The sequence below is a fragment of the Ostrinia furnacalis genome, unplaced genomic scaffold, assembly GCF_004193835.3.
Source record: "Ostrinia furnacalis isolate ACB-3 unplaced genomic scaffold, ASM419383v2 OfSCF0048, whole genome shotgun sequence".
NCBI lineage: Eukaryota > Metazoa > Arthropoda > Insecta > Lepidoptera > Crambidae > Ostrinia > Ostrinia furnacalis.
Genome location: NW_021130287.1, coordinates 175,580 through 199,580, shown reverse-complemented (window position 1 = coordinate 199,580; position 24,001 = coordinate 175,580). Strand labels below are relative to the sequence as shown.

The 24,001-nt window shown below is 44.9% G+C and overlaps 1 protein-coding gene across 3 annotated transcripts; it reads right to left on the bottom strand.

Moving 5' to 3' along the window:
- Nucleotides 1-156: 156 nt before the first annotated feature.
- Nucleotides 157-23,974, bottom strand: LOC114353005 (protein SMG7). 3 transcript variants are annotated; one of them, XM_028304835.1, is made up of 19 exons: nucleotides 23,817-23,974; nucleotides 23,244-23,343; nucleotides 22,682-22,807; nucleotides 21,030-21,148; nucleotides 20,193-20,366; nucleotides 19,670-19,846; nucleotides 16,300-16,437; nucleotides 15,254-15,347; nucleotides 14,291-14,449; nucleotides 13,879-13,906; nucleotides 12,459-12,605; nucleotides 8,835-8,985; nucleotides 7,377-7,505; nucleotides 6,645-6,841; nucleotides 5,100-5,191; nucleotides 4,907-5,023; nucleotides 3,519-4,826; nucleotides 2,709-2,810; nucleotides 157-1,526 (listed from the first exon to the last, which is right to left on the bottom strand). In XM_028304835.1, exons 1-19 carry the CDS (start codon nucleotides 23,846-23,848, stop codon nucleotides 1,440-1,442), a joined length of 3,477 nt encoding a protein of 1,158 aa, XP_028160636.1. In that variant the 5' UTR covers nucleotides 23,849-23,974; the 3' UTR covers nucleotides 157-1,439. The 3 variants fall into 3 exon arrangements, with proteins under 3 accessions (XP_028160636.1, XP_028160784.1, XP_028160709.1); XM_028304983.1 differs by lacking the exon at nucleotides 13,879-13,906 and adding an exon at nucleotides 13,222-13,327 and having other exon boundaries at nucleotides 14,369-14,449; XM_028304908.1 differs by lacking the exon at nucleotides 13,879-13,906 and having other exon boundaries at nucleotides 14,263-14,449.
- Nucleotides 23,975-24,001: the final 27 nt, after the last annotated feature.

Below are 24,001 nucleotides of genomic sequence, written 5' to 3'. Positions count from 1 at the left end.
TATGGATTAATAAAATTTTAAATTATTGACTGAAAAATACGTTTTATTTGATGGCGTTTGTGCGGATTCTGCAATAAAACTCCAGGGTGTAATAACAAAAATACTTGTATTACAAAATATTGTTTCACAATAGTTACTTCAATTTACTTTCACTTAAAAACACAACAAAACTTACTTAAAATAAAACTTTGCAACCTTTTACTAATAAATATCACTATTTATCGTATGGGAATTATAAAATTCCCAAGAGTTCTGATAATCATGTGGCATCCGTAAATTAGACACAGTAAAATTATAAATACGAACATAACAAAAGATGAAAACTGAGATTTTTGTCTTCGAAAAATTGAAGCTGAGGAAAGTTTACACACATAAGATTGTTTTAGTTTGAGGCCCTTATGAAACAAAGCTGAATTAAATATACTCTTAAAAATACAGAATTCGAACTATGATTGAGTTTGCGCTTAATTTCGGGCTTCATTTTGTAATAAGGACCTGAAATTTCTAATTAAAGAATATTGAATAAGTGATATTTACTAGTAAAGTGAATAAGGACATTACCACAACAATTATTTTACATAAAAAAAACCTATTTATTTGGGTTTCTTTGTAGGCATTTGACGCGTACGACAAAATTGATTTTTTTTAGCACGGATAATTATAATTTTTATTTGTATGAGCACTGACATAATATTGTTATTTCCGTATATTCGGATAATACGAGCTTTACGAGCATGGTCAATATTTAGAAACGGTGTAACCAAACAAATTGCCCAAACAGATATTGCATTACTTAATAACTACAAAATTTATATAAACTCACTACAGAAACGACTATTATAACCGACCAGAAAATAAATAGTACACATGTCTTTGTTCCCACAAAAATATCAGGGAATACATAAAATTGGTAACGGAGTGACTATTATGGCGTATACAGCACGCAAAGCAACACTGATTCATAAATAAATGTACATACACTCCATAAAATCATAGTTTCCTTTATGCATAATTTACTTTTTAGAACCTTGGCAGTTCCAATCGATATAAAAGTCCACTCGAACCGGACGAGTTTGTATCGATACAAATAATTTTATTACAAACCTAAACTAAAAGGCGGTATCAAAAAGATGCGCGTAACTCTTCACTTGCATGTCAGGGTCTTGTTTATCCTATATTCAAACGATTATTGCAATCGTCAGGAAACAATGTAAATGTCATTTTCTACAGAAGAAGTACTACATCAAAACTGGATTTAACACCGAGCTGAGTTTTGAGGTAAAAAAATATATCTCGATTGCAAAATCCAGTTCAAAGCTAAAATATAGACACGAGGGAATGTAAGTATGTGAGTATAAAAGTGTAAGCACCTGTACCGCCTTTCAATCTGGCAGTGGCTACGCATAATTTGGGAGGTCACTTGGGGCAGGAGTGGAGCGTCAGTGCGGCGCGGGCGGCTGCTTCAGTTGCTTCTGCTGCTCCAACAACCGCTCTAGCGGCGACGGGCCCGGGCCCGACCATAGAGACTGCAACGAGAAATTAAGTAATCAGGGTGTCCACATTCTGGAAAGTCAGGGAAAGTCAGGGAAAAGTCAGGGAAGCTCATAGCAGTCAGGGAAAGTCAGTGAAATAGAGGGGTCACCTGGAAAGTCAGGGAAAAATTGAGATNGAGTCAAAGTGGAGTGAAAGTAAAAATCGTTCAAAATTTTAAGGAAATAAAATATTTTGATTAACTTTTGTGTAAAAACTGCAAGGATTCTGGGGGTTTTAAGAGTTGGGGTGAACAGAAGCACTACTTAAGTTGCCGATATAAACAGAAAACCAGGAATAATTGAAAAATTGTGGTCGTGGTAATGTAAAATATCATAAGGGGTGTCAATTTTCGTTGAATTTCATAATTTATTGTGTAAGTTAAAAAATAATTGAGATAGATTTTTTCCTTATTTTTCCTAAAGTAGTCATGACTATGTCCATCCTGTGGCGTCGGCTTATCCTTGAATTTTGGGACACGTTGTATACATAGTTGGTCAGGGAATTTTGAAAAAATTGTCAGGGAAAGTCAGGGAAAAGTCAGGGAATTTTTTCGAACATTTGCAGTGGACACCCTGGTAATAAATAAATAAAGAAATAATAAAGTAAATAGTAAACGTCTATTATGTCTAGGTACAGTCGCGCTATTAGACAATGGCAAAGTTGTTAATAACTTGTAATGAAAATCTACTAAAAGAAAAGACTATGCAACATTAGAAACTTCTATTATAAAGTCCGGTCGCCGAGCACATTGGATGAATCCAATGACCCCAAGCTACCCATCCTTATCGCTCACGCGTAATTATACTGTCGCGCTCGCACACTCACTGCGGCCGCCCGTCGCACAGCTGCGACAGTAATATAATAATTACGCGCGAGCGATAAGGATGCATAGCTTGGGGTCATTGGACGAAATTCTATCTGCTCGGCGACCAGACTTTAGCGCTGCACGCTTAACTGAGTCAGTGCCTGAGGTGTGGTGAGAGCAGCACGGGAGGGTTTTTTGTTACGTCAAATATCAGCGAGACCTCTGTCACGTCATAATGTGTCAAAATCACCCGTGCCACTCCCTTATCAGGCACTGTCTCAGTTAAGTGCTGGATCTATAATTCCGAGATAGTTCAGTTCCAACTTTATTCGGCCTTATTTTCACATCAATGAGAAAATTTGGTGGTTACCTGTTGCGGGTGGTGATGGGAAGCGCCCCAGGCCGGCGAGTCGGGCGCTCCACTGAACAGCGAGTACGTGTTGCCGCCCACCTCGCCTGCGCTCGAACCGCTCTGAGGACGAAAATTTTGAACATTAGGTTTTATGGCGTAGGAATAAGGATGGAATTCCAATACTTTTTATTATAATAGATTTTTATGTAAGACAAGGCAGGTATTTGACCGCAATCGCACCTGGTGTTAAGTGTGATGCAGTTTATAGTCTGGTCCGTGAGCACGTAAAATTTTGTCCAATGACCCCAAGCTACCCATCCTTATCGCGTAATTGTGTTGCTGTCGCGCTCGCACACTCACAACGGGCGCCCGTCGCACAGTCACGAGAGCAATATAATTACGCGCGAGCGAAAAGGATGGGTAGCTTGGGGTCTTTGGACAAAATTCTACGTGCTCACAGACCGGGCTTTAGGATGGTACATATCTGCCCTGTAAGTGCCTATTCACTCGCGCCTTGAAAAGGACCGGATTATAGTGTTCAGGAAAGACAGCAGCAGGCAGCGAATTCCAGCCCCTAGCTGTTCACATTATAAAAGAGTTATCGAAACGCTTAGTGCGAGCTGGTGGAATGTCGACAATGTAGGGAAGGTACGCTAACCTGCGTTTGGTTCAACGGTGATGAAAGAATGGATGGAGAACTGATTTTTTTTTATCCACAACGAGGAAGCTCTTGGCCTGTAATCTCATCTGATGGTAAGTGACGATCAGGCCGAAGGTGGACTGAATTGACCATTTTAATAAATACTGGTAATTAGTGGCAATGCTTACCGCAATCGGGTCCATATTTTTAGCACCGTTATCGCTGCTCATGTTGTCTGGAAACTTGATGCCCAAATTCCTCTGCTGCATGTCCATGGCGATGGACCCGAACCCGAGCCCGCCGATGTCCATGAGGTTCTTGTTGGCCTGGTACTCCATAGACGGCTTGTCCATCATCTTCATCTGCATCGGCTGGTAACCCACTTTGTTGTTGTTAAACTGAGGGTACATTGCCGAGTCGTACCCGACTGTAGGCGCGTACGACCCGAAGTTGTTCAGCGATGAATTGAAGTTCGGCGAGCTGACCATATTCTGTAAGGTCTGGAGCTGCGGCTGACCTATAGTCGAGGGCAAGTAGTTCGGCACGTTCTCCGGCTTCTGCTGCCCTACGCTTTGGTTTTGCATCTGGTTGAACGACGGCATGTTTTGGTAGTTAGGCAGGTTGGGAGCGACGTGCGAGTAGAAGTTGGGCTGCATGCCCATCGCTGGCGAGTAACTCGGCGAGTTGCTGAAGTTGGGAGGCGGGTTCTCCGGTTTCCACCACGGCATCGGCTGGGTTGGGTAGTTTTCCGGCGGCGGGTTGGCCCAATTAGGCTGTTGGGAGTTGAACAAAGCGTTCGGCTTGAAACTGTCGTCGCGGAATTTGTTGTCGTTGAACTGGCTGTCCTGGGCCGCCTGCCAGTTGCGGTACTGGTTGGCAAAACGCGGCGGGAGGTCGTTCAGGAAGTTCTTCTTGTCGCCGGACACGTGGTAGGAGTAGTTGCCGAACTTGTGTCCGTCCTGGAAGAGCTCCTGCCGCGAGTTCTGCTTCTGCAGCGCGGCGGTGCGCACGTCGATCTCCTTGGGATTTACCACTGGAAGTCTTATGCCCTGGTTGTTGACGTTAGGTGGAGACGGGTAGTTGGGGTTGTATGAGATCCCAGCGTTTTGGATGCCGTAATTCTTCTGGAAGTTCACCCTGGGGCCGTCGTATGGTATATTCGGTGGAGGCATATTTGGGCTCCAATTCGGTGGGGGCATGTCCTGCCTCTTCGGCTGGTAACTCTGCTGCGAATTCTGACTCGATCCCTGGTTGGGTTTCGGTTCCTTTTTGTCCTCTTTGTCCTTCTTGGGTGGTTCCGGGTCTGTGTTCTGCAGATGCGGGTACCCGGCAGACTTGTCCTTCAGCGAGAGGATCCCGCCGGTTTTCCTTCCCAGGGGAAGATTGGCGAGATTCTTGATGGCTTTGGGTTGGATGACCTTAGGTTTGTCCTGATCTTTTGCTTCGGTGGAGTCCCCGGTAGTGTCTGGGGTCGGTGGTGGTGTTACGAATTTCACCTGGAAAGGAAAACAATATTAAGGCGTTAGAGTATTTAGATTCTTAATCTTATGGCTTTTAAAATAAGTTTGATAGTCACCTGTTTGTTGGATTCTTCTTGCTTTCTCATGATTGCTGCCATTGCGATGTTGACTCGCGGCTTACGAAGGTCCTTCTTATCTTCGCTTTTACTGATGTCTTCGGCGCCGTCTGACTCCTGTGTTCAACCACGAATATTATAAGTCTTAATATCAAATGTTAATTAATTGTTAGCTCAATGTTCTGGAACTAACCGGGTCGTCTTGTGTGCTGGCCATCGCGCGTTCTTCCCTCGCTCTCTCCAGCGAACCTTGCGGCTTTAGAATACCCACTCGCTTCTCTCGGACTGTAAAGAAATAAAAAATATCATAAACAAACAAGCCAATATTGTCACGCTGAGTTCATTCAAATACAGTCGATGTGTAAAGCCGTTAAAAGTAAAAAAAAAACTAGCTTAGCTAAATATCATTTTATCATCAGGTCATGTAGTTTCCATTGCAGGACGACGGCCATCTTTAATTTAACAAATATAAAGACGCGCTCGGGATAATCGTCGCTCACGTCCTGCCCCCCCCCCTTCGGCCGTCCCTCCCCTCCCTCATGTGTGCCAATGCCAAATAAATAGCTGTATTTAATGCCCATTGCATTTTAACTAACCGTTCTCCCCAAAATCGGCCTCGGAGATGACGATAACGTGGGCTAGTCTTCGCTATCATCCTTCCCTCCCCCCTCGTACTAACCCCCCTTTCCATTCCCCGCACGCACTAGAAGTAGACCATCCTATATCCAATGTTAATAGATATTTCACTGACCCTTCTCCCCTAAGTCGGCCTCTGAGATCACTATAGGAGGCGGCGCGCGCTCGGGCTCGTCGTCGCTGTCGTCCTCCCCTCCCCCCTCCCCCTCGTCGGCCCCCCCGGGCGCGGCGCGCAGTAATGATCCTTATATCTAATGCCCATAGTCCAAGTCCACTGACCCTTCTCCCTGAAGTCGGCCTCTGATATCACAATAGGCGGCGGCGCGCGCTCGGGCTCGTCGCTGTCGTTCTTCCCTCCCCCCACGTACTCACCCTCCTCCCCTTTTTCCACACGCACTAAAGAACCCTATACCTAATATACATTACATTTCCACTGACCCTTCTCCCTAAAGTACTCCTGTATTAAATGTCTATTGCATTTCCACTGACCCTTCTCCCTGAAGTCTGCCTCTGAGATGATGCGGGCGCGGCGCGCAGTAATGATCCTTATATCTAAAGCCTGGTCCGTGAGCACGTACAGCACAGTCGCGACAGCAACATAATTACGCGCGAGCGACAAGGATGGATAGCTTGGGGTCATTGGACAAAATTCTACGTGCTCACGGACCAGGCTTTAGAGTCCATAGTCCACTCCACTGACCCTTCTCCCTGAAGTCGGCCTCTGAGATCACTATGGGCGGCGGCGCGCGCTCGGGCTCGTCGCTGTCGTTCTTCCCTCCCCCCTCCCCTTTTTCCACACGCACTAAAGAATCCTATACCTAATATACATTACATTTCCACTGACCCTTCTCCCTGTAATAGTCACAGCCCCAGACCGGCGAGAGTAGCACACATAGGGATAAGGATATAGAACAAAGAACTTGTAGGGAGTCAAGCGTTGCGCGCGGCAGAGTGCAACCTGCTACGGCAGACGCAGTTCCGCGCGCATCTCCCGCGATTCGGCCAGTTATAACCGCAAGGTTGGCATGGCCATGGGTGGTGGTGGGTTGACCCTTCTCCCTAAAGTACTCTTGTATTAAATGTCTATTGCATTTCCACTAACCCTTCTCCCTGAAGTCGGCCTCTGAGATCACTATCGGCGGCGGCGCGCGCTCGGGCTCGTCGTCGCTGTCGTCTTCCCCTTCCCCCTCGTCGGCCCCCTCCCCGCCAGCCACGCGCGCAAGCGACAGCTCGGCCAGCGCGGCCGACAGCTGTTCACCTCCTACCGATGTCGCGGTGAAGCGGACGCCGTCTTCTTCACTGTAAAACATTTTTAGCTGTGTCAATTTTATTTATTATTTATTTTAACAATAAAAACATCTAAGCAACTCATTTGCGCATTTTACCAAATTAACGTCCGTATTCAAACGATGCTTGCTTAAGTAAAGCAGAAAATCGAAAACACAGCGTTGAATAGAGCTCTGGTTGTGTCACCCTGTGCGTCCACACGCACTGTGAGACCTCATAGTAATGTTTGTGAATACGAACGTAACTATGTTTTGCAAATAAATCCCAAAGAGGTGCAGCTAGGCTAGAATGCGTTACACGATAAAATTTAATAGAGACATTTTAGACGATGGAACGATTTGTCGTTTAAAATCGACAATAAGATTATGTAAGTAGTGGAACGCATCCGCAGAAGTAAGAGTAGGTAATTATTAACCTATAAAACAAGTTAATTAAGTATTTGTAAATTGACTCAAAAACTTATTGGTTCTTTTCCAAGTGGTTAGCCTTCCATCCACAACTGCAAATAAATATCGTGACACAAATATATTACCAGTTATAGACTCACTTGCACTGCAGGTGTTCGGGAAACATATCAGCCAGGCGACGGCCCAATCGCACCAATCGTAGTGCGCGCAACCGCCGCTCCAATTCCGGCTCGCTGCTAAGACAGCTCGCAGGGACTTCGGCTGGGGGACTGCGAGAAACAAATAAGTTAAGTACGCATCTGCATGGGAGATGATTACATTTCTTTGATTAATTGAAAAAGAACAAATGAAGTGAGGAAAACCATGGAAGAAGAGGTTTACCATATCCTCATGTTTCTAGTAGCATCTTAACACTGCCCATAAACGCGATCACAACTTAAACCTAAACTAATTTAAAACTTGAAAAACAAATTGGACCTACGAGGTGTGAGATCGGCCATGATCTTCCAGATTAATGTCCCGAATTCAATTCAATATACTAAAGAAAACATATCACGGCTGTTTAGAGACAGCTCACAATTACAACTAAACACTCACTGCGGCCGCCCGTCGCAGTCGCGACAGCAATATAATTCAGCGCGAAGGATAAGGATGGGTAGCTTGGGGTCATTGGACGAAATTTTACGTGCTCGGCGACCGGACTTTACAACAACACTACCTCTTCCATTTTAATCCACTAAATTAAGAAATACGTTGTAAAGTATAGCCTGACCAGGAACATAAAAACCCTCGCCATGTTGCGGAAAATTAATGGTACTAATTTCTTTTAATGGCAACAGTAACTGAAAACTTCATTGACATGTCACCTTGCATGTCAGTCTATTGCTGTCAAAGTGTAAACAAACTTTATTTTAAATGTGCGCAATTGATTTTGTGAATTAAATTGCTAAAATCTTTTTATAGTCGTGAAAGAAAAGTGGTTCACAATGTGTTAAAGTATTTGTCGAAGAGAAATACTATGGGTTCGGACAATATTTTCATTGAATAATGTTTCCGACAAAGGTTGTCAAATTGACTGACATGTTTATCGTATAGTACAGTCAACTATGAAAATTAGCTGTGTTTTGTTTCAACTACCTATTTTAAAGTTTTTTGTCACTTTGTAAGTATTGAATTTTATGGAATTGGGAAAGAAGTACCGAGTTTGAAGCGTTCATGAGCAGACATTGTAGTTGAATATTCAAGTTCAGAATTTGATTATTGATGAATAATAATAAAATCCTACTTGCTCGATTGATGGTTTCATTTAATTTATTTAAACCAGTTTACCTATAATATAATATGTTTTTGTTAATTTATGAAAATATTAAATTAGCCTATAATCCTGAATCCTGATACATAAAGTTAGCCTATTAATTTAATACAGGTACGACTGTACCCAGTGTTGCACTATCAAATGCAATTGAAGCGCCTCTATGCCAGGGTTTTTATGTTCCTGGTCAGGCTATAAATAAATAGTATACTAAAAAATTTAAGCGGTGTTCACGATCACAAACAACTCTCATCTATCTTCTCAAGAGCAAGAAGTCGCAACTCACTCGTCATCGGGCGCGGATTCCGGCACGTCAGGCACGCGGCCTCCGTACGCGTCCCAAGCGGCGTGGTTGGCGAACCGCAGTGGTTTCAACTCCTCTTCCAGAGGTAAGAACCCGTGAAGCTCCTCGTCTTCTGGTAATGGCACCGTTTCATCTATGGAAAGAGTTTGAATAAGTCTTCAATGATTCAAAATGTACCCAATACATTCTTCTAGCATTCCTTGGTAATTCAATTTTCTTTCCTCAATCCATGAGGAAATGTTAATATGAACAAGTAGCCCATCGGTTGTAGCCTACAACTTGTAGGTAACACTCCCTACTGATCATGTCTGCATAAGATGTATACGACAGGTACAGCGAGTATTTAACTGAGTGAGGCCGTATACAGAAAGAAAGCTGGAAACTTATAAGCGCTTCAAGCGCCGGTAACCCGCGCAGGAAAATATATGAACGCGAGCCGATAAGCACTGAACGGCGCCGACAAGTTTCAACACGCGCTGGTCAGCGCTGGACGCTGCCATAGCCATATAAAAATACCATTCAACTTGCTTCCTTTGTGTAGAACGGACCAGTGCTGATAAGCGCCGGTAAGCGCTTATAAGTTTCTAGCTTTCTTTCTGTATACGGCTTGAGGTACGGGAGCGGTACGGAAGGGTTGACATTGACATATTATGACGTGANAACGTGGGATTTTTTTAAATCTCAGGTCTTTTAAACGCACACCTGAACGATGTCTGGTTTTAATTTCTTAAGTTACTCCGTGACCATGGCGCTTGCAACAGTGCCGAAATATTGGAAACTCAAAACTAAGGTACATGGTAGCAATCCCGTCAGTAATAATAATAGGAAAATGTCTTGAAAAATAAGTAAATCGTATATTACTTTATGTAACTAATTTTATTATGTATCACACTTATAACTAATCACTTCATTCAGAACTAGAAAACGATACCAAGGATTCCACTTTTCTTCAATAGATGATCAAGATAAAGAGGTATTTATTATAAATTGCTCTTCCACCATTTCCATTATTCTATCTTACATCTTACTCGATGAAATCTTTTTCAATTTTATTTACATGGTCATAACTTTTTCACCATTCCTCTGCACCAATTTGTGAGGTACACCTGAAACCCCCGATAAAGCAGCTATTATAAGAATAATATTTAAAAAAACCCCTCCTTCTGACGCAGTTAGGTAATAAACTAAATGTATCCAATTTCACTCCAACTTACTGTCAACTCAACTACGCGCTTTTAAATCAAAGATTGACTTTGAATTATGCCTTATTTTACAATACACATTGAAAACAATATGACTTGCTTGAGCTTTTTCGACTTTTTCACAAAAATAACAAATAGGCATGAAGAGATTACAAAATTTCTGCAGCGACTGACAGTTCACTTGATTTACTTTGACAGGTGACAATAAAACCATAGACATTTGCCATATGAAAGACACACTTTTCCGCGCACGTGACATTGGCGGAATAGTGTGCCCTCAGTGGCGAAAAAACGCAAGTTCATCGCCATAAACCAAAGAAGAAGAAGAAGACACACTTTTCCAATATTTTTGTTTGCCATGAGATTCTGGTACACCTATACCTATCATTTAATGAAAAGATAAACTAAACTTTTTCAGCACAACGAAAATCTGCTTTGGCGCGTAGCAATGCAACGTGACAACTGCAGTTCGGACTTCTTTATGCATCCACTACACATACAATAAAATTCGAACTATCGCACATTTTTTCTTTTTAATTCTAATTCAGTAAAAAATGTTTTTGAACTTCATTCAAAATTCAAAAGTTATCATCATATGACAGAACTTATGACCAAACTATGTACATTGAATAAAATATTTTTCTTTTTATCATCAAGCTTAGCAGTCTAATAAGTTACTATGACACTCGAGTTAATCCACATTCAGCACCATAGCCTCCCCTTCTACAAGGCCCTCTACAAATGTCAAAACGTCATTTAACCCTTTTAGCACCAGTTCTTTTGTTTTTGAGAAGATGTACCCAAATTTATATCAATTTAATTATAGTCCAGTCGTTTGGTACAAATTAACGTGGTTACCTGGAAAGTGTTCCGGGAGTTTTGNGAGGAGGGTAAGCGGAAACATGGCGGTCAACTCCTCAGGTACAAAGATGTACAGAAGCGGCACATGAAAAGATGCAACATTGAGCCCTCTCAGTGGGAAGGTTTGGCAGCACAGCGTCCAGAATGGCGGGAGATTGTGAAAAGGCAAGTCCACGAGTTCGAGGTGCAGCGTACGACTGAACTCGACGCGAAGCGCGATGACTTGAAGGCCCGTCCATCTGCCGCCATTCACTATAACTATGTTGGCGGCGTGCTCAGATGCCCTCAATGCGCGAGGGATTTTACCGCGAAAATAGGCTACGTAAGCCATCTTCGGGCACACCAGCGCCGCCAAGACAGCTAGGAGTCGGAGTGGTCGCCATGGCCGAAATCGGTCGGATGGATCATCATTATGACGTGACAGTGCATACAAATCTGAAGTCTCAAAAACGCCTTCCCGTGCCGACCCATACCTCAGGCACTCTGTTAAGTGCTAGACTTATACAGGGTGTTAGGTAAATGGGTATATGAGCCGACACTAGCCCATGTTAACATAGTAATATAAATGGTATGGTGAAGTCAGAAAATTGATATCTTCATTTTAATTATTTTATTTTTCATACAAATCGGATTTTATAAAATTTATTTGGTATGAAAATTAAAAAAATTAAAATGATGATATCAAATTTCTGACTTCACCATACCATTTATATGCCCATGTTAACATGGGCTAGTGTCGGCTCATATACCCATTTACCTAACACCCTGTAGATGGTAGGGGCGAGGCCGAGGATATGAAGTAATACTAAGCTATAAAATAATGATGATAACTCACACGCAGCGTGCGGCGTGATATGACCCGCTAGCGGTGCCAGCGCGTTGAGCGTGTGAGCGAGCGCAGGCCACAGCGCCGTCCGCGCGTCACAGACGAGAGTATGGAGTAACAGACTATGCTGTAATGGCGACAGTGCACTCCACCATGATACAGTGGGCTGAGTGTGAGTTTAAATCAAACGCGCTCACTAGTGGTTTAAAAAATGTATGAAAATTTTAGTTTTTGAACTTTTCCCGCTAGGGGCGCTGTACAATCCGTCATACATTTAATGACATTTTTTGACGCGCTCACTCTTGGCCCTCAGGGCGAGAGTGAGAGTGCACTGCTGCCCTACAAAGAATAATAACTCACACGCAGCGTGCGGCGTGACGTGACCCGCGAGCGGCGCCCGCGCGTTGAGCGTGTGAGCGAGCGCCGGCCACAGCGCCGCCCGCGCGTCACAGACGAGGGTATGGAGTAATAGCGACAGTGCACTTCACCACGAGACAGAGTGCACTGCCGCCCTAAAGACAATGATAACTTACACGCAGCGTGCGGCGTGATATGACCCGCCAGCGGCGCCAGCGTGAGCGCCGGCCACAGCGCCGCTTGCGCGTGACAGGACAGTATGGAGTAATAGACTATGCTGTAATGGCGACAGTGCACTCTCGCCGAGACACCACGAGACAGGCCGAGTGCACTGTCGCCATAAAGATAATGATAACTTACACGCAGCGTGCGGCGTGATATGACCCGCAAGCGGCGCCAGCGCGTTAAGCGTGTGAGCGAGCGCCGGCCACAGCGCCGCCCGCGCGCGCCACGCGGCGCCCCGCACGAATTCCGTGTGTTGCACGCACCATTGCAGCCACACTTTCACTGGAACAAAAACAATAAATTAGTAGTTTGTACGACTTTATTTCCGAATATTCTAGCTCCGACTTTCACTACAACACTACGTCTTCCACAAAATGGAATCACTAAATTAAGAAATACGTTCTAAAGTGTGACTATACAGGTTGATTTAAAAAAAAAAACAATATTGTTTTCTTTACGTAAATCTATTAAGTTACTGATTCTGAGTCGCTCCTAAAAATTTGAATACTGATAACAAAATCACCCTGTAAATAAAGTACAATAGAAAACTTCTGCGTTTCTGCCTGCAACCCAAAATAAGCCCACACACGACATCGTGCTACACTACATGGTCCTTCGAGCCGGATTCAAATTCTAGGCATGAAATTCACACAAGAAGATAGAAAGGTATGTTCTTCTTAAAGACCGTACTTTATGAAGAACAGCTAGTGTATTGTATACACTCACGCGCAGGCAGCGCTCGCTCCGGCGGCGCCTGCAGCGTGTAGGCGGGCAGTCGGAGAGCCAACATGGCGGCCGCCGCCAACTCTTCGCTCAGACGCGCCGCCCTCGCAATGCAGCGCGATCCACTTTGAGCTCTCGTGCGAGGACATTAAAGCTAGTATTGTATGACACTCACGCGCAGGCAGCGCTCGCTCCGGCGGCGCTTGCAGCGTATAGGCGGGTAGTAGGAGAGCCAACATGGCGGCCGCCGCCAACTCCTCGCTCAGACGCGCCGCTTGTGCCTCGCAATGCAGCGCGATCCACTTTGAGCTCTCGTGCGACGACATTGAGCTAGTATTGTACACTCACGCGCAGGCAGCGCTCGCTCCGGCGGCGCTTGCAGCGTGTAGGCGGGTAGTAGGAGAGCCAACATGGCGGCCGCCGCCAACTCTTCACTCAGCCGCGCCGCTTGTGCCTTGCAATGCAGCGCGATCCACTTTGAGCTCTCGTGCAAGGACAATAGAACTAGTATTGTACACTCACGCGCAGGCAGCGCTCGCTCCGGCGGCGCTTGCAGCGTATAGGCGGGTAGTAGAAGAGCCAACATGGCGGCCGCCGCCAACTATTTATTTATTTATTTATTTATTTATTTATTATTCATTATTGAGCAATTACATATTTGATCCAAATAGCGTCCTAAATCCTTTTTAGGTTTGTCTAGACACTATTGTTCTCTATACAAATAAAAACAAACGTTTTAGTATAAGCATTCACAACACTACTCACTCAAGCAGCGCGATCCACTTTGAGCTTTCGTGCAAGGACAATAGAACTAGTATTGTATGACACTCACGCGCAGGCAGCGCTCGCTCCGGCGGCGCCTGCAGCGTGTAGGCAGGCATTAATAGATCCAACATGGCAGTCGCCGTTAGTTCCTCGCTCAGCCGCGCCGCTTGTGCCTCGCAATGCACTGGGATCCACTTTGAGCTCCCGTGCAAGGACAATAGAGCTAAAGCCTGATCCGTGAACACGTAGAATTTTGTCCAATGACCCAAGCTACCCATCCTTATCGCTCGCGCGTAATTATATTGCTGTCGCGACTGTGCGACGCGCGCCCGCAGTGAGTGTGCGAGCGTGACAGCAACATAATTACGCGCGAGCGATAAGGATGGATAGCTTGGGGTCATTGGACAAAATTCTACGTGCTCACGTACCAGGCGTATTGTATGACACTCACGTGCAGGCAACGCTCTCTCCGGTGGCGCCTGAAGCGTATATGCGGGTAGTAGGAGAGCCAACATGGCGGCCGCCGACAACTCTTCGCTCAGCCGCGCCGCTTGTGCCTCGCCGTCGCTCAACGCAGCGCGATCCACTTTGAAGTCCTCGTTAGATGAGTGCACCAGCCATATCAGCACGCAGCTCATCTGTAAACGTACGCCATGTTACCAATACTCTACACCAGTAGGCCTAAGATGCGCGCCGTGATAACTTTTATCGACGTCAAAATGTATGGGGAAAATCGATAAAATGGCGTGATAACCGCTTATCGCGGTGCGCATCTTAGGCCTACTGTAGGCCTAGGATGCGCACCGCGATAAGCGTTTATCACGCCATTTTATCGATTTCACGCGATAAGCCCATACATTTGTCGTCTAAAATCATCGATAAGATTAGCTATCGACATCGACTAGCCCGGCTGGGCGAACCTTTAATAACAACATGAAACTTTTCTAAAAAAATTTTTGATGTAGTCATATACAGGATGTTAGGTAAATGGGTATATGAGCCGACACTAGCCCATATTAACATATAAATGGTATGGTGAAGTCAGAAATTCGATATCACCATTTTAGTTTTTTTAATTTTCATACAAAATATTTTTTATAAAATCCGATTTGTATGAAAATGGGCTAGTGTCGGCTCACATACCCATTTACCTAACACCCTGTATGTGCCATCAAATAACACCTAATGCTATCAATGAGGAGAGTGACAGAACCTCACTATACGGTAACCAACTGATGAGGGCAAATACGATAACTCTCATTCTATCTATACACATTATTTATAATGTATTTTATTTCGTAGTGAATTTTGTGGTGGCGTGCCTTAAATATAGACCCAAATGGTTCGTCATCCCTATTCGTCATCATCATCATTAAGTCATTTAGGATCCAATGCAGGAAGATGACCCTCCCAAATCATCAAAATTGACGGTTTAGTCTCACCTTGATGAGCGTCATGGACTCAAAGCTGTCAGTGGCTATGAGAGCTGTCAGCGACGAGTTGAGGGACTCTACTATCGTCTCGGCGGTCTCCAGTCTGGAACGAAAAGTAATTATTAGACTGCTGAAGCCGAATACATTTCACATTTAAAGTTATCAAACAACAACGTGAATAAACACCAGACTGAAGGATTTCCCACGCTGGATGCGTTCTGCAGTCTGCGGTCAGGTCAAAGTGAACGCAGCTAGCATCATATTTGATCAACATTGTCAATTTCTATACATTTTGTATTCATGTGATTTGACAGTGCGGGCACGAGCAAAGAATGCAAACTGATAGGTGCGTGCTGCGTTCATTTGATCTGACTACAGAGCGCAGAACGCATGCAGTGGGACAAATGCTTAACGTATTAACCACTAATCCATATCAAAACCGGTGTGGTGTCCCATCCAAGCGCCAAGCTATGGCGTACACATACTTACATAATGAAATCTGCGTCTGGTTCCCCGACGATGGTGGAATTAGTTCGTGTAATTCTTCCGCACATTCTCTGAAGTGTAGCCTGTAGAAAACCGATAGGGATGCTACCTTACGGCGATGGTCAAGTTCCTGGAGCGCCGCTTCAACGAGGGTGGGGCTGTCGATAAGTCTTCTGGCACGCCTTTCCACCGAATCCAAAGCAGCCAAATGTTTCTTGGCAGAGCCATCCCAGAGGTGGCAGCAGTATTCCATTCAAGGTCGGATCTGTGCTTTATACAGGGTGTTAGGTAAATGGGTATATGAGCTGACACTAGCCCATGTTAACATGGGCATATAAATGGTATGGTGAAGTCAGAAAATTGATATCTTCATTTTAATTATTTAAATTTTCATACAAATCGAATTTTATATACCCATTTACCTAACACCCTGTATAGCTGCAGCCATTGCTTCTTGATCTTGATTGACATAGGACCTTAAGTCAAGTAAGTCAAGACGTGGCGTAGAAAGCACGGAAACGTTCGTCTTCTATAGAAGACTGGCGCTGAAAAGGTTAAACACTACTCACTGCTCCACGTTGTGTATCATATGCGCGGCCCGTATGAGCGCGGTGACGTAGCCGGGCGCGTGCAGCCGTCCGCCCGCCGCGCCCGCGCCGTTTGCGCCGCTGACTCCGGGAAGCACGGGTAGAGTGCTGAGGCTGCCGCTGTTAAGGAAAATTGCTTTAGTATAACATAACATAACCTGTGCATTTTGTAGATCAATACATAAAACATTCGCTGTTCTATAGTACTTTAAGGTACACTAAAACTTCGGTTTAGTATAACATAGCTTGTGAATTTGTAGATCAATACATAAAACATTCGCTGTTCTACATTACTATACTATAAGGGCCTACGTTATAACTTGCGAGTGTGCACGGAACGGGCATCCGTTCCAGATAGTGATGCAACGAATACTACTTTTACCAATATTAAATCTACTATTCAGCGAATACGAATATCTCAACAAGGTCATGAAATATTCATAAATTTTACTCTTTTTATTATGGTTATTGTTTTAGTAATTAAAATTTACAAATGGCATTTTTTTGTTATTGTATCACTTTACTTTTTAAATAAACACAAAACTAAATACGTTTGTACAATGGACATGGCGCACAATTTTTGTTGAAATTGCCAAAAAATACTACAAAAAATTAGAATGAATACTGTATTTTTACTTTTTTGATATCTTTAAAAATGACTGAAATATTCAAGCTCAAAGTGCGCTCTTCCGCTAGGAGCGATTTTCCGCGCGGATTTTGAAAATGTGACGTAGTAACATGAAAAGCTGCATGTAAGATATTATCTGTGTACAATGGTTAGAATGGTTAGTAGAGGAGCCGAAGCGGGGATTTCGGGACTTACTAAAGAGTGGCAGACTAACATACAAGGAAATACTTTGTACCTGGTTGATTACCTTTAAGTATGAATTTTTGACATAAAACGGCATTAGTTCTTATGCCTCTCACCCAAAAAATACCTCAATTAAGCCCAAATTTGAGACCGCAGCCAAACTTTGAGTGACGAGCCTAGATGGAGGACACATGAAATTGAACTTCTGCTTCTTCATTGATAAAGACTTATCATTTACCATACCTTATCATTTTGTATTCCATTTTCAAGTAGCGCCTAGTTTGAAATGTGATTGAACGATGACAACTAACAACAGTTGTCAGTTAGGTAAAATTTTATTTTAGTTGGAAAAAGACAAAAAGTGGTAAATGGGTTAACGTGCGGGGGCTGCAAAATCATGTTGTGACGTCACGCGCGAATATTGGAAATTTTTGAAAATTTTAAAATGTCCGTAAACTTCTCGAGGCTCTATCTTCGGTAATACTGGATGGATTGAGGTGAAATAAAAACTAGTGTAATGTGTGTGATCTAAACTTTAAATTAAGTCATAATTTAACTTCATATTACAACTTATGCGTGTTGTCCATTGACCGTCAAATTCCGGAAGAGAACTTACTTACTACTTTGTTACCTATTGACCGGGGTTTACCCGTCGTGTCGTTGTGGCTATAGTGTTCGGATACACACACGAACGTGGCAAAATTAAAAAAAGTAGGTATCCGTATATTCGAATACGAATATTCGGTAAATGTCTACTATTCGGCGAATACGAATATTCGTATTCGTTGCATCAGTAGCCTCAACCGATGTCTCATTCGCCTAAAAATGGATGCAAACGCACACTGTCGCAAGCAACAGAACACATTCTGTTTTTGGGCATATTGCTGCGACAGTGGCCACGCCCCCTTTTCCCGTCTCCCTTTAGTTTAGTTCGCACTGACCCAGCGGCGGCGGCGTGCAGTGTGCGCGAGTTTAAACCCTAACAGAGGTAAATGGCGCGTTTTGCTTACACTGAGTGTAGCGTAGAGTGTAGTACACTCCCCACGCTCACAGGGTGAGGCACACATAAGAAGAAGCTTCACGAAGACTCGTTCATTGTGATTGGGTAACGTATAAAGCACTACTGACCCGGCGGCGGCGGCGTGTAGCGTGCGCGAGTTTTAGCGTAGGCCCTAACAAGGTAAACGTTGTGTTTTGTTTGCATAAGATGACACTTCACGAAGACTCGATCATTATGCTTCGGGTGACCTACAATACAAAGCTCTACTGACCCGGGCGGCGTGCAGCTTGAGCGAGTTTTAGCATAGGCTCTAACAGAGGTAATCGGCATGTTTTGTTTGCATAGGATGACACTTCACGAAAACTCATTAATTGTGCCTCGGGAAATCTATACTAATATTATAAATGCGAAAGTAACTCTGTTTGTCTGTCTTGCTTTCACGCCTAAACCACTGAACTTGAAGTCCCGGGAAAGGACATAGGATAGATTTTACCCCGGTTTTTGAAACAGGGACGCGCGCGGTCAAGTTTTTCTGTGACAGACAAAATTCCACGCGGGCACTATGACACTACTGACCCGGCGGCGGCCGCGAGCGTGCGAGCCAGGTTGGCGGGCGCGGGCGGGAAGGGCGCGCGCACGAGCAGCGAGCGCACGTGCCAGTACAGCGCGCCCAGCCGCCGCCCGCGCCGCCACGCCACCAGCGCCAGCTGGTTGTACGGCTGCCCCGAGTGCGCGACACAGCGCGGGCCGGACACTAGACACTACTGACCCGGCGGCGGCCGCGAGCGTGCGAGCCAGGTTGGCGGGCGCGGGCGGGAAGGGCGCGCGCACGAGCAGCGAGCGCACGTGCCAGTACAGCGCGCCCAGCCGCCGCCCGCGCCGCCACGCCACCAGCGCCAGCTGGTTGTACGGCTGCCCCGAGTGCGCGACACAGCGCGGGCCGGACACTAGACACTACTGACCCGGCGGCGGCCGCGAGCGTGCGAGCCAGGTTGGCGGGCGCGGGCGGGAAGGGCGCGCGCACGAGCAGCGAGCGCACGTGCCAGTACAGCGCGCCCAGCCGCCGCCCGCGCCGCCACGCCACCAGCGCCAGCTGGTTGTACGGCTGCCCCGAGTGCGCGACACAGCGCGGGCCGGACACTAGACACTACTGACCCGGCGGCGGCCGCGAGCGTGCGAGCCAGGTTGGCGGGCGCGGGCGGGAAGGGCGCGCGCACGAGCAGCGAGCGCACGTGCCAGTACAGCGCGCCCAGCCGCCGCCCGCGCCGCCACGCCACCAGCGCCAGCTGGTTGTACGGCTGCCCCGAGTGCGCGACACAGCGCGGGCCGGACACTAGACACTACTGACCCGGCGGCGGCCGCGAGCGTGCGAGCCAGGTTGGCGGGCGCGGGCGGGAAGGGCGCGCGCACGAGCAGCGAGCGCACGTGCCAGTACAGCGCGCCCAGCCGCCGCCCGCGCCGCCACGCCACCAGCGCCAGCTGGTTGTACGGCTGCCCCGAGTGCGCGACACAGCGCGGGCCGGACACTAGACACTACTGACCCGGCGGCGGCCGCGAGCGTGCGAGCCAGGTTGGCGGGCGCGGGCGGGAAGGGCGCGCGCACGAGCAGCGAGCGCACGTGCCAGTACAGCGCGCCCAGCCGCCGCCCGCGCCGCCACGCCACCAGCGCCAGCTGGTTGTACGGCTGCCCCGAGTGCGCCGACACCACCAGCGCGTGCCTGCAAACATACATCACTAGTCAATGAGGGCTTTTTTTCCTGTGATGCGGAACAAACAATTTTGGGGTGGGCTCCCAGACCATTAGCTAGCCAAACCATCAAAAACTGACCACAAAAGACAATGCCGGAAATTGGCGTCTTTTTTTTTCGCGCGGCCATCGACCAAACCTTGTTTTTTGATTACAAAATAGTGTAATAAACCAAACTTACTACGACATGTATACCTCTAAACTCAGTCTGAATTGAGTTACAAGCATTAGAAGTTTGATGATTTTACATACTAGATTTGCTTTTTGCGCGCAAGTTTTGTAAGAAATTGCAACAAAATAGTGACACTACAAATTACCTGTAGAATGTATGAGCCACTCGCAGCTGCTGCCTGTACCGCGCCAAGTCGCCCAGGTGTACTAAGCAGTGTTGGCAGATGTACCGAGCAGCGGCAGGCGGCGGTAGACGCGCGCCTCCGGTGGCCTCGCCCGCGCCCCAGCCTTCCACCCAGCCTAGCAGCGAGGCGCGTCGTCTGTTAAGATGCAAGATGTAATGTAAAAGTAGAATTCGATTGAAGATAGCGATACACTAGAGAGAACGCAGGAAGATTTAATGAAGGCTACTGACAACGCCACTTTTGTAGCGGAGTTTTGGGGTGACACTGTGTAAGTTTCTTGTCGACACGACAAGAAGAAGACTGGGGGCTTATTACTTATAAGTTAAAACCAGGATGAACATTGGTTTATTTTAAATGTCATTTTAAACTAGAGTTTAACTTTTTATAACTACGGTCACTTGTCTGTCGTGGGTCAAATGTCCCACGATAAGTAACGGCAACATGTCAACCAAAGTCGAGCGACAGTTGCTACGTCAGGTGAAGTCATGCGACCTCACTGGCGTCCCTTACACTGCTGCAAACCAAATATTTGAAAGACAAAACTACGAAGTATCACATAATAGTGTATTTTGTAGTTTGAAGTTTTATTAAATCAGAGCTATCAAACGATTTCTTTAACTATGTTTGCAACTAAAAGTGGCATTCAAATAGTAATCCTCTGTGTGCTTATCCTAGTTTACGTTAGGTGTGCTCGCTACCGAGTACGTCAAAAAAGTCTAGGAAGCGAGCACACAGATGAGACAGGGAGCACACCTAACGTAAACTCATGGTAGGCACACTGGTCACAACAAAATGTACCTGAATGGCAAGTCAAGTTTGAAGGTGGTGCAGATCTGATGGAGCAGGCAGAGGTAGAACCCGGCGGCGGCCTGCAGCACCCACGCCAGCATCGCCTGCCCTTCGCTGCGGAGATGGCTCTGCAACCAGAAAAGCAAGGACTTAACTGGGTGTCCGCTACCTAAGCTCTGCTTCAGGGAATCGTGCTCGAGAGACCCGGACCTGCCTGGTACTCCGATCTCGTCTCTTCGGAGGCGAACTTCGCCCGGCTGCGCGAATTTACGTACGGCTGGCATAGGAGGACCGCTAGCGCTGCACGGCACCAGATGGTGCCATCCGTGCCGTGAATGTCAGGCCCCAGAAGGGGGAAAACTGAACTATAGGGACAAGGACGTAGAAAAATAACTTGTAGGGAGTCAAGAAGTGTGGCGCGGTGGAGTGCAATCTGCCGTAGGCAGCCGCAATTCCGCGCACACCTCCCGCGATTCGGCCAGTATAACCGCAAGGTTGGTATGGCCATGGGTGGTGGTGGGTTGTCCGCTACCTAAGTAAACTCCAAACGTTATTTCAACATTACGTTACTCCAACAGTACTGAAAATCGACATGACTTAACTTCGACACTACACTACTCAGACAAAGGATATTACGTCTTTCTTACATGCCGAAGTAAAGTCATGTCGATATTTAGTAGTGTCGGAGTAACGTAATCTCGAAGTAACGTTTGTCGGAGTTCAGGTTTTGAGCCGTGTTGCGAACTTTTTGGATACTTTGGGTGTCACGAACTATTTGACGCTGATTGTACAAGCTAAGAATGAGGGCTATCGTTTTAGCGCTCACCAGTTAGCGCCACTGTAGAGTAAGGTCCTGTCACTTGCTAGTAGCGAAGACAGTGGCGCCAACTTGTGGGCGCTAAAGTGGTAGGAGTGCTATCGTATCTGCACTCATCAAGATGGCGCCACTGTAGAGTAAGGTCCTGTCAATAGCCAGGGGTGCCAACTGTTAAGTATAAAAACGATAGCCCTCATTGTGGCAATATAAGTAGTTGTAATAAAGGCAATATTGCAACAGAAATATGTAGTCGATCTCCTTGTGCATTGAGAACACCCAGAAAGAGGTTTTTTAGAGTGTTATTTATGCAAGTATTTATGTAACCAATTAATGAAACCTCATCTTCTGTACAGAATTGAAAAGTTTTCTGGCACATAAATGTCATGTTTACAATAAATTAATTCATGTAACAGCTCAAATTTTATTAATGATGCTCATTAATGCTATAATGTAAAATTTTGCTGTTGTATTATACAAATTCTTCTTGTGAAATATTTTTAAAGGCATTATCAAACATGCATTTCAAAATCATTAAAATTCTTCAATTAGCTAATGAACTTCAATTTCTTAACAAACCTACTAATTACCAGTAAAATTAATCTAATGAACATTACTACTAATGTTTTGTGTTATCTGATTTCAACATACATAATTAAAAATATCAAGATAGTTCAAAGTGCACATTTCTTTACTTTTACATTTTAGAATTATCAATTTTACAATTTATTACTAGTTTTTGTTCACAGCACCTATGAAAATTTGAATAGTTTTGCAAGAAAGAGTAACAAAATTACATTCTCATAAAAACACATTTTTAATATTAGTAGAATTGTACTAGACTTGCCTTCCTATCCTTCGAGATGGCTTGTAGTGCCTCAATTTGTTGCTTGAAGCCCACATTCCACAGGTCTTGCTCCACCTTCTTCTCCAGAGCATAGTCTAAGTCTAGCACCAGGACTTTTTGGTAAACCTACAAACAAAAAAATACACCATCATTAGAGAAAAAGGTTTGGTTACATAATAAAAAAACTATATGGGTTCCTTTTGTCAGGACTACAGAACCCTAAAAAGTGCAGTATGCTTTGCTTGTGCATCTCTAAAAATGTATGCAGGTTGAACCATAGGTGAGTGATCAAACAAAATGGCTTGATACTACTGAAATGCAACAACTTTTAAATTCCCAGGAAAATGGAGTTCACATCTCCCAAAAACTTAACCTCTTCAGGTTAATGTTAAAGGTGACTGAGTTTCTTCTGTCACTTCTATTCAGTACCAGCTTATAATAATATGTTGTCCTGATGTTGTGATAGGGCAAGCTATATTTGGGATGTGTATCATGTGTATAAGGGCCCTGGAAAGAGCCTAAGCACTGAATAAAAAACTTTTACTATTGACATGTTTTGTACCTTCTGTAATTGCTGTTGTGTGACCCACAGGCTTCGTTCCTGCAGCATAGAAGTTCCACTTTTGAATTTCAATATCTTCTGCTTCAATTCATCTGCCTCCCTGCAAAATTACTTTTAAAATTATATTTCTTGTTTAAGTTATAGAACTATCTACCTATAAAACTCAAGAGACAAATATTTAATTTACTTGCTTTTTTGGATATTTATAAAATTGGTAGAACATGTGTCTAAAATAATAATAGTTACACTTTTATGTGTGTACTAGAATACGCAGTTTTAAAAGTATGCTTTATCGATTTACAGTAGATAGGTTCATGATTACATACATAGAGGAATTCTATGCATACATAGCAGAAGCAAGTTTTCTACAGTCATCTCATTTGATAGTAGCAGTGTAAGTGTACACTAAGATATAATCAAACAAGACTCAGATTAACATAAGCCTTTTGCAAATCTATCAAACTATGCAAAATTAAGATGCCTGCTCTTCATATCCAACGGGGACAAGGGAAATCTATGAAAAACAAGGTAAAATTACGAAACATAGGTTAGATAAAATATAACAATACGTACCTCAGCATCTGCACAGCGGCGTTTAGAACCATGTTGATAGAGGCTTAGAGCCTCAGTAATTGTCATAGCATTAGGAAATAAACCAAACTAATGATACGGAACTATAAGAAAGGAAAAATACTAAAAACAATCGAGATCCATGCAATCTACCTGTCAAATAAAACCGAAATGTCACCAGACGTGCG

What these genes read in the sequence shown, in the direction of transcription:
- LOC114353005 (XM_028304908.1), bottom strand. Translation starts at nt 23,848, where the DNA reads ATGGTTCTAAACGCCGCTGTGCAGATGCTGAG. An exon ending in AAACTTGACTTGCCATTCAG is followed by an intron (nt 20,367 to 21,029) that starts GTACATTTTGTT and finishes GCATCTTAACAG; the next exon opens with ACGACGCGCCTCGCTGCTAG. An exon ending in AAAATATGGACCCGATTGCG is followed by an intron (nt 2,811 to 3,518) that starts GTAAGCATTGCC and finishes TTTCGTCCTCAG; the next exon opens with AGCGGTTCGAGCGCAGGCGA.